Source organism: Sparus aurata, chromosome 12, assembly GCF_900880675.1.
Source record: "Sparus aurata chromosome 12, fSpaAur1.1, whole genome shotgun sequence".
NCBI classification, from domain to species: Eukaryota; Metazoa; Chordata; class Actinopteri; order Spariformes; family Sparidae; genus Sparus; species Sparus aurata.
The window spans coordinates 23,156,566-23,167,565 of NC_044198.1; the positions used below are offsets into that span (position 1 = coordinate 23,156,566).

General features: G+C 41.6%; 1 protein-coding gene across 1 annotated transcript; it reads right to left on the minus strand.

Moving 5' to 3' along the window:
• Positions 1-51: 51 nt before the first annotated feature.
• On the minus strand, positions 52-9,947 carry LOC115592627 (MOB kinase activator 1B). Its single transcript, XM_030435630.1, has 6 exons — positions 9,627-9,947; positions 8,190-8,356; positions 5,392-5,485; positions 4,851-4,984; positions 3,055-3,218; positions 52-2,928 (listed from the first exon to the last, which is right to left on the minus strand). The coding sequence occupies exons 1-6, from the start codon at positions 9,638-9,640 to the stop codon at positions 2,851-2,853; spliced, it is 651 nt and encodes a 216-aa protein (XP_030291490.1). The 5' UTR covers positions 9,641-9,947; the 3' UTR covers positions 52-2,850.
• Between the last annotated feature and the right edge of the window lie 1,053 nt (positions 9,948-11,000).

Consider the following 11,000-nt stretch of genomic DNA (forward strand, 5'->3'; position numbering starts at 1 on the left):
ATTGAATTTGTCTGCACTGAGCTCACACAACACAATAAACAATACAATGGATTTAAAGAGTCAAGACCACCTTTATTTGCCTTGTAAACAGCATAAATCAATTCAGTAGCATTGAAAACCCCCTACCAAGCCATTATTTACAAACATTTCATCAATTATTACAGTCGAGGAGGAAAAAAACTGTAGGCAATAGGCTATGTTACGGGCATTTCATAAGGATGAGATGCTTTCAGGATGACTGGTTTTTCTATTACATTTTCAGATATCTGGTGAGCAGTAACATTCATAATAGCTAGCTAAAGAAGTGGGGGGTGGGGGGGGGGGGGGGAAGATACTCAACGATTAAAAACAAACAAAATTTTAATATCCAAATAAGGGAAGGAGGGGAAGCAGCCTCTAAAAAGACTCGATGCATACTTTAAACCAAAAAACGCTACCACTCCATGCTCGCAGAAAATCTTTAAGACAGGTCTAACCCTCAGTATTTACATGTGTGCATTGAAGTATTACACCTCTCTGACAAGTTCCAGATAAGAAGATATATATAAAATGTTTTTCGAAACCAAACCTGAAGGAGAAGCAACTCTATTGTCTATCAAACACCAGAATTTAAGCACTATAGAGGAAAATCAACATTGGATAAAAGAACGAATGAGCCGACTGGTAACCCTTTTTAGTGTTTCGTGTCAATTATTGCATAGTAAACTACACTTTGAGATTGGGGAGGGGTACATGCATCTGCTGTTTGGAGCACAGCAACAAACAACCGTACAAAAGCATAAGAAAACTCACTTGTGCCTTATCGTAGCCAATTTCCAGCGGAGGTTAAGCGATTCGACATTCATTTGGGGAAATATACGGAGGGAGGAAAAAACTATATGATCAGTCACATGACGCAGCTTCTCACAAAGCACAGTCTATGCAGTATAAACATTCAGGCGAGAGAGGTCAGGAAAATTGTTCAAAGTGCTTTATGGCTCGTGAGACAACAAGGGACGCAGCAGAACCCGATTCAAAATGCTCGTATTTTTGGGAGGTTGTGACTTTAAACACAGGTCTCTACTTCTATTTGCAAACATTTATATACAATTTAAAGGGGCAGTTCACCCCCAAATCAAAAATACATGTTTTTTTTGTCTCTTACTCGTAGTGTTATTTATCCATCTAGATTGTTTTGGTGTGAGTAGCAGCGTAGCGGTAGAAATGTCTCCCTTCTCTTGAATATGATAGAAACAGATGGCTGCTCATTTGCATTTTATGGCTCAGTGCAAGATATTGACAGCTGTCTGCAGAATTTGAGTGACAAGGAAGAATATAGGACATTATACAGTTTCCTCATAATACATGACTTTGGTAAAAGTTTCATAGCATCAGCCCAGTGTTTACTTTTTCAGCAATGTTTCAGCCTCGTATGACGTCAACTCGTGTACCGAAATTTTCTCCAACATTCCAAGTTTTTGTTCCGAAGGCGTCCTCCTGACCATGACTAGATGCAAGCTGTGATATGTTAGGTGGGTGTAGTTTAGCAGAAGGAAAACTAGTTCTCACACTGAAGTGCTCACCACAAGATCTTTGGATTACTTAAATGACTGGGTCAGGATTTGTGGCGCTTTGAGCGCCACAAATAGAGCGCCACATAGTTCCATAATATTCAAGAGAAGGCAGATACCTTTATGGTCAGTATCTCCAAAACTCAGCAACTCAAACTAAAACAATCCAGATGGATAATTAGCATCAAAGTATAGAGGAAAAATATGTATTTTTGATTTGGGGGTGAACTGTCCCTTCAAGGTTTTAGATCCCTTGAAGACTTTTCCCTAAACTTATGTTTCTACTTCAAGTTTTTAGGGGGAAAATAACTAGTACTCAGAAACATGTCACTAGGAAAAGCTAAAAGGTTTAGTTAATTTGAGTCCCTGCTACAACATGACAATATTCTAGCCTCACTTCTATATCCTTCAACACATTCATTTTATCATAACCTGCACAGAACACTTGGTAAAGAGACTTTATAACTAAATAAGGAGAAAGTTGGTGAGTAGTATGGTTTTATACAGAAAATACCGTCTAAACCAAGTTACAGTAAGAAATTTCAAAGTGGTGTAAGAGAGAATTAAGAAGCGTGGAAACTTAAAGCGAGGTGAGGTGGAAAATTTTATGTTTGGTCAATCGAGTTAGTGGTATATGGCCTTTATCGTCTTACAGTTGTCACTGTTGATATAGGGCAACTATGAGCCATGCTAGGCACTTAGGGTTCTTTTGTATTGACAGATGTGGGCTGTTACAGATGTAGACAGTAGTAGTCTGCAACCCAGATCCCTCTATGTAGCGTAGTGACTTAAATAATGAGCTTCTGTCGTTAAACAGACTTAAAAGGCTGGCTTAAATTCTCGCACCGGCACCAACAACGCCCTCCTATAATGATACAGCAACTCCGCTCACACGCTTTTTTCTTCCCTGCGCGTCCTAGAGCATGTAAATGCCCCTCCTGTAGCCATAAATCCAAGTGAAACAAAGAAATCTGTGTAGCGTAATAGAAAACTAATGAACATATTTCTATAATATCCTAAATGTCAGCCCTGACTGAATACTGGGGATCTTTACATACAGCCGAGTGCATCTTCTCCAATATGTTAATCTGTGGTTTGTTCAATTAAGTGTGTAATCCCTGATTGCATTAGTCCTGGTGCCATAAACCTATCAAGACCCTTCCTTTCTTCCTGGCCTTATATTAAAAACATTTCCCCAAATGGAAATATAGTATATATACTGCATACATACAGCCAGGGTGGGGGGTGGGTATCTGTGCAAAAACTAGAAGACCAATAAAATAAAGGATTACAATGCTGTTTATCTATCCTTGGTTGTCAGTTTTTCAATCAGCTCCTGTAGCGGGACCAGCTCTTTCCTGTCAATGAGGTTGAACTCCTGAAAAAGACGAAAAAGGGGAGAGATTTCTCACTTTGTGCTTTACATTACATTATTGCCAACGTGCAGTACAACTCGAGTGAGAAGCACTGAAAAGTCGGTGCCGAGATGTCAGAGGTTCCATACCTGAACAAAGAAGATGAAGTGTTTGAACGACGTGTTGAGGTGGGCCTCCTCCTGCAGCTGCATGACAGAGTCAAAGTGCTGGTGGTAGATGTGAGCGTAGACTCTGAACAGCCGCTTCAGGATGGTCTTCGCCACCGACATAAAGTTCCGCTTGAAGGGGACGCCTTGGGAGCGAGAAGGAGAACGCTGTTATTCAAACATACAGCCAAAGATAAACCGTAGCCAGGAAGGTCAGTGAGTTAATGGCTTTGTGGAAACACTTTCAGATAAACGATTTTTAGAGCTTTAGAATACCAAAATATTATCGATATTTCACAAACTAGTGTGGTCATGAAAAAAAAACACGTGAATTTATGGATACATAATGGGTCTGAATGTCAAACTGTTTCAACGCTAATTTTCTTCAGTATACACACAATTTTTGTGTGTGTGTGTAAAGAAAAAAGGGTGATATTTAATGGCCGCTACAGTTATTCTGCTGCGAGCCGAGGAGACACATGTTTAAAGTTCACTCAATCCATCTTCGTCTCGCTGTTAATCTCGGTAAGCCCCACACGCTCAGAGCAATGAGGAAAGATGCAAGTACAGCATGTTCTCTGGCTTGCCGATGCCTCCGCAGGCAGGCCACGGCACGATTTAAGGGGAGTGCAAACAATCATGACTGCGGCACGGAACCGCATCGCCGTAGCTACGTGGTTCATCTGTAGGTGGGGGGGCGCTGATGGAGTTAAAACAGCACTGTTCCCTACACCTCAGACTGTGCGGTTCTCTACGATTCGGTGAACGTTAAGGGAGTGCAGACGCCTGGAAGAGAGCTTCTTCCTGCGGGTTACACAGCAGAGCTACAGTAACCTACAGTGCAACTCAATTATTCAAAGGGAGCAGGTGACAGACAGGACAAGGAGCTCTTTAATAAAGCTACAACACAGGGCTGCACATGCACAGTGTCCAGTCTTCTACATGTCTTGTTCATTCAGAAATAAACATGACCATCCCCGGAGTCTTGTATTCACATGTATTAACGATTTACAGTGAAGATCATTTGAGGTCTTTCTGGTACAAAATGATAGCCATCGTAAGATCTATTCATTGTGGTACTGAAGCAACCTCCAGGTGAGCACCTTTAGTCATTGCTCCTACCACTGAGATGTACTTCAGGATGGATGAGGTAATTATTTGTGCTGGCTGCCATCCACCCCTATTAAAGCTCCACCTCAGATGGCACAAGCCTCTGCTAGTTGGGACGCCGAGACCGGAGTTGGTATTTATGTAAATTGCAGCTGTTACCCAGTTATTTCTGACAACTTCATCCGGATGTGTTTGTGAACTATTCCGTGGATTCATAAATAAGCAATAAGCATGTGCTTTCCTGCTGACGACCTAGAAAATGTCCCCTGTGGAATAATAATAATAATAATAATACATCCACTATGTAATATTTCTTCCCTTCTTCCACATCAAACGGCTCGAACTTTATTACATCTACAATTTAATTAGCATTTCAAGCTATATAACTGTACATTCCATCCAAGTTTCAACAGTTTATCTACGAGTATAATTTACATTTTATTAGTTCTGACATCCATTCACTTTGCATGGCAGTTTAAATTCGACAGACTACAGCTGTTGGGTAAAGAAACTTTCTGTAGACATCTGATCGTTAGTCATTCAGCAGGTGTAGGAAAGTTGCTTTTCTTTATAGCTGATTACTAATAGAAACCACACAAACACATAAAACCCCCACACACGACAGACGGCTTTGACAGGAGATGAGAGAAACCGGAGGTGAGGCATACCGATCTTTGACGGGAAAAGTGTCTCATCGTCCAGCTGGTCTTGCACCCAGGTCATGAGGTAATCGATATACTTGGGAGCGGAGCATTTGATGGGCTTCTTGATGTTGGTTCCATCGGCCCAATGGTACTCGTACCTACAGGAAACACAGGTAGAAGATATCTTGTATTGAAAATAGTTTTCTAGTCTCGTTTTCAGGAGGCCGAAGCGACTCGCCAATCACATCTTTCTCATATAGATCGTTTCAAACTTTGCAGGAGCCAATCTTAATCTTGTGAGCTCAGTTTTTTCCCGGAGCGATACTAACATATAAAACATCCACTGAGAATGAAATGAGCCTGGCAGCAGGAGGCCAGACTACTGATTAAGGCAGGTAGGTGTTCTACATTATCACGACAACAACGCGTGCAGCTTTATGAATTCAATTAGATTTTAATCACCCCCGCCCCCTCCTCTCCTCCATGCCCCTGCTGAGCCTTGAGAGACAAAGATGAGCAGGTTATATTAGACGATAACCTCACTGATCTACAATGATGAGCTTACTTAGGACCAGCAGACATGACCGGACAGCTTTCCTCTGTGCAAAAATCTGTGATGGTGCCGTACAGCATGTTGATCTGGTTGAAGAAATCCACAGCTGAGAAGAGAGAAAAAAGAAAACATATTCAAATCGAGAATAGATGAGACCAAACACCATGTGTGTCAGCACAAATAGCTGGCGTCATGTTTCCCCACAGCCCTCCACCCCTGCTACACTGCCCAGTTCAAACTGCAGACCAGGGCGCACTTCAGTTATCTGCAACGAAGTGCGTTATCGCTCGTTCCCAGCGGCACACGGCCAACTCCGGCTTTCCTTCAGTTGGAGATATCTATTTAAAGTGTTGGCAGAGTTGGTGTTCTTTCTGCTAAACTTACGGAAAAAAATCTCACATGAAAAAAAAGACACACTGAGCAGCTGATGTCTGGTGGAAAGGGGCCGTTTAAAAGGTGATCAACGAAGATGTCTTTGTCCAAAACGTTTGTATTCACGACAAGGTCAAGGCTTTACAATAACTTCAGAAATGTCATCGTATATATATCAAATATTGGACACTGTCAAATTAAGTGCCTTCCATATGGTTGTAGCTGAGTTTTTAACGTTAATGTGAAGCTTGATCACGACCAGTGTTGGAAAGCAGTTTTTGAGAATCATTTAAATACAGGAAAGTGCATTTTTAAGGCAAGGCCCTGCTTAATCATCTTATCTAACTTCGTACTGTCTTTTGATGTCAGTAAGCACAATTCAGATGCTTCATAAAATGGCACACAACCACTTATTGGGAGATGGAAAGCATGATATGTATAGATATATCAGGCGAATAAATCAAAAGGGAAACTTTTAATATCGGCTATCAGCCATAATACAGACAAATGAAACTGGTATGAAAGGGTCAGTGAAGGCCAACTGTTACTTTACCTCACATCGCCTGCATCTCGGCCAAAAAGACTACGGCTGACGGCCAACTAGCTTGTACGTTCTGCACTTGTGTGGGAGGAAATCTCTCTCTATACCACGAGGTAGCAGTGGTCTGTATTCATCAGGAAGACTCGAAACTGCGAGAATAAATCTTATCGAGAATATGTCTGGTAAAAAGGTGCAAAAAGCACTGGTGAAGAGGTGGAGGTGGAAAAAGACAGAAATGACTGCAGCCTCTGCCGTGCTCTCAGCTGATCAACGCGTTGCCATGACAGGCGCCAAAGTCGTCACCATGGCAGATTTTTCCTGGAGCTCAGACGGAGCTAGATGTGTATGCAAAGAGACAGCCGAGCCACAGAACATCACAGACGCTCAGGCTATAAAGACGGTATTGCAAGAATTGTTGAGTCACTATAAAGCACAAACCACTGGTGGCTTATTGCTTCAAATGCTACCGCATGATTATTGGGCCGGGTAATGAATCAAGCGTTACTTTCAATTATCATTTTGGCTTCAAACAGTTATGAAAACAATATAAAAATGAGTTCTGTTTCACAATCAAGCTCTTGTTTCGTCTTGTGTTATAAATCTAGCATACCCCTCTCCCTAACAGCGTTCACCCCTCCCTAAAAGCCTAAACCAACTCTCAGCCAGGCTGTGGCATGTTCAGTTCAGCTCAAGACGAGATGAGAAGCCTTTGGTCAACAAGAAAGATTAGAAACCCTTTCAGCTGTAACGCGTTTCTCAAGCAAAGATGACAAACATCTGCTGGTTGCAGCTTCTTAATACACAGTGAACTCACAGTGGGAGAGCAGTATCAAATACATCTTTTGAATAAATTCATGATGTTTCCAAAGTCGATGAGTAATCGTGTTAAAAAATCGTGACTTCAGTACTGAACAAAATCTTCATCAGTATGATTTACGTCGTCCTCGAGCAGATTCATCTGTCACAACGCTTCTTAAAAAAAACTCAAGCGAACTGCGCCTCGTGAACAGACATCATGAGGAGAGTCATAAAGACTTGGTGTTGGGAGAAGTTATTCTAACTTCCCTTTATTGTGCAAGTTAGAACAGCTCATGCGGCGGTGACTAACATCCATCCATCCATTTCCACCAACCTTTTATGAAACCGGAGAGTACAGGGATTGCAACGATGACTGACATAGCCGAGACATCTCTCGGGCAAAAACTCAAAGCCAAGAGGATGCCTGAACTTGTCAAGTAAACCTGAGTAGATAATAGTGGATACACGCAGTCACAGTCTGCTTCATTTTTTATGCTCTTGCTCGTGCAATACAGTCCACCCACGTCAACTGCAATTAACTTCAAGAGCATCAAATGACAGGACACAAGCAAAATCAAGAGGACGTAACGACGCCTTTGGTGCGTTTCTAAGTGTCCTGCTTCAGCTTGGTTCAGATCAGAATCCAAAACCTCCCCACTAAACAGTAAAAAGACTTAAAATACAAACTTAATTAAATTCCTAACACGCAAAGACACTGGACATCTCAAAACCCCGGAGGGCACTCTGACGCAAGAGGATATTAATCTTCTGCTGACCGACCACTTGTCTCAATTTAGACCTACGTAAACAAGGCTCTCGGGGCACAGACAATAAAGTCTATTTAACATTCACAGTGGCTTTTCCAGCATGAATGCACGCGGTCTTTAGAGGGAATGCCAAGATCTTACAGCCTGATAGTTCACCCTCAACTGATTCTTGATGTGGACTAATTGAGATTTCAGGAACAGCGGTGCCGAGAAGCACGCAAATACAGAGGCCGAGAAGAGAGTGACAGTTAAAATGAAAGGAATACAAGGAACCTGAACTTAAAAAGGTGCCTCGACAAAGGGGTGGGGAAAAAGGTAAAACTGGTGCTTACTGTTGACTGCGACCCACTCATTTAGGTCTTCACCCTCGGGCAACATGACAGCCATACGCAGGTTTCCACTTCCCAGCGTAGCCTCTGCATGTTTCAACAGCTCGTACTGGTGAGAACCCTCCGGGATATTCTTCTTGGGCTTGAACGTCTTGGATGAGCGGTTTCCACTGTGAGTCACATTTCAAAGAGGGGGAGACAAACAGTGTGATAAATAAGGAGGCAGATAAGATGATGACAAACCGTGAGCTCACGCAGTAAGCCCCTAGGCGAGGGACTTTTACAGACAGAAAAGTCAGACTCTTGATTGTAAAGGAGGGAGTCGAGCTCCCGTTGACTTGATGGGATTGGCAGATTGGGGGTGGAGGAGCCAGAACAGTATGTCTCTCTGTGTGTTTAATGAGGTCATTTGGAGAGGTGCAGCGTTCAATCCCTCTCACTGCCCAATTAAACAAGAATTTATGAGAGTCACATCATGGTGGGTCGCACACTTATACAGTTATTCATTCAATCAGAGCATCAGCATCATCTACTAAAGAACATTCGGTATCATTTTATATTTTATTTTACCAGCAAGATAGACTCTTCTGTCACTTTATCCTTTTGTGACAGAAGGATGGTTGAACTAACTACCTAAACATTGCAATAAAATGCTGTCCGTGGCCTCAAATGTGCTTTTGGTTCGCACAATTAGGAATCAACCATAGCTGATTTAAAAAAAAAAAAAAGGCTGAATATACACATTAGAATGAGGGTTTTCTGATGATATATACGCTGTGTAGCTTATAGGAAATGTCAGACGAGTCTTTCAGTAATGTAGTCAAACTTAAAGTAAAAAGATGTCACCTATCAAACTCAGTGTTTTCCTGGGGTCGAGTGTTAGTTTTCTAGCTCATCTCTTCTTCCATTTACCTAAAAAGACGCGTATCTGAGTTGATGTCCAGCCTTATCATTTCGTCCACAAACAGATATGTTGTGTAGCCAACAAAAGAAATCATCGACAGGTCGTGTTTCTTTGATAAAACCTTGGGTGAAAGGATGGATTGGTGGTGCGTACTGTCACATCGAGGCTGGATTAGCCCGTAGCAACAAAGTGTTCGGGCCAGCACATATCCAGGCCCCACTGGGAGCCACTCACAGTTAAAACACTTGCTCTAGGATGATTGCTGAGTGGATTCAAGCTCTGAGATAGAACATACTAAAAGCTATTCATAGATTACAGATAGTCTACCATCGATGCTGATGTTAATCTTCACAGAAATGCACAGAAAGCAAAACGAAACACATTAGACATTCGGAGCTGAATCCAGGAAGTAGCCCTATCCCGTATTATGCTATGGCTAGCCAGCTAGCTGTGTTACGCAGAAACCGCTGAGGTTTTCCGAACACAAATCTAAATGACAAGGTAAAACAAGCATTTAAGATTCAAACACAACTCACAATAGAAAGCTCATGTTTCCTCGGGTGGCAGAAAATAACTCTCCTGGCAAAAAGCTGGCAAGCAGAGTGGAGGCAGACCGAAAGGGATTGTTTGTTCAAACTCCCCCTCACACGTCCGCGGGTTCCTCTCGGGCTTCCTCAAACGGTCCTCGTGTAAAATACAAATTAAATATGACTCCACTAGAAAAACATATACGCCTTTTAGTGTTAATGGAAATAAGTGAATTGTACAGGCAGACTGGTCCACTGGATGCTGCTCTGTACGCTGTGAGGCAGCAGCGCACTGAATGTAGTGCTCACTTCTTCACCTGACGCCCGCGGCGGATCACACGCACCTCTGCCGCGTGCTGCCACCCAGTGGACAGAAATGGTCAATACAGCAGTTTGACTTTAAAACTATTCTGTACAGAAGAAACTCACTTCTCTGTAGCTATGAAGCTGATAATGTGCTGAATTTGCTGTCATCTGTGAGCCAAATATTGTCAGTTCTTATTATGTCTGATAATAAGCGTGAAAAAACAGTCCATTCATACCCGGTGGTTAGGATTTTCCTTTTATTTTGCGCATGGGCATCATTTTTGCAACCACAAATTAGGTATACAAGCAGGGATCCTAAATATAAAAAAAAATATTTGTCATAGCAATTATTGCTTAAAATATTATTTTCATCCTTGTCAAGATTTTAATGAATTTGTGTCGGAAATTAAAAGTTGTGAAAAACGATCGGTAATAGTGTTGTCAGAATGTAATATAAAATGTTGTTGGTATGTTTTCTATATATTCTATTCATTGTTATTTTTGACATTTTTTTCTAGTTTACTTTCATTTTCACTGCTTCAAATAATGAGCTAATACCCCACTGTTAGTTTGGGAAAACTGAAAGTAATGAAAGTATTTTGTCTTTCAGCTTTGTTGTCCTCATTTATTTAGCTTTATGTGTATTATGTATTCCTGTAAACTGTTATGGAATCTGTGTGTAAAACATTCTCTCTTGTTCCTTGTGTTAGTCGGATCTTTTCTACACACTTTTAGATTAGATTAGTTATATTTTGTAGCCCTTTACTTCATAATTTCCTGCAAAACAAAGTATATGTTTAATGAATATTTTTCTCTTTTTTGTTAATCCTGTAAAGTTGTGTTTGTGGAGTCAAAACTTCCGCTAGATGTCACAGTTTTACGTTTACTCTCATTATGAAAGGGGTTCTGAACACAACAGTGACGTCACAAGGCTTACAGTTCAAGCAAGTCGTGCTGCCTTTACGTGCTGTCGGACATACGCGTTCCAAACCTTTCTCCTGTCTTTCACAACCACTGTCTGATTGTTTGAACGTATATCCTTTTCCCTTTTCCTTGGGGTGCATGGGAGGCGGGTTA

What these genes read in the sequence shown, in the direction of transcription:
- LOC115592627 (XM_030435630.1), bottom strand. An exon ending in GTCATGTCTGCTGGTCCTAA is followed by an intron (nt 4,985 to 5,391) that starts GTAAGCTCATCA and finishes TGTTTCCTGTAG; the next exon opens with GTACGAGTACCATTGGGCCG. An exon ending in ACTTCATCTTCTTTGTTCAG is followed by an intron (nt 2,929 to 3,054) that starts GTATGGAACCTC and finishes CGTCTTTTTCAG; the next exon opens with GAGTTCAACCTCATTGACAG.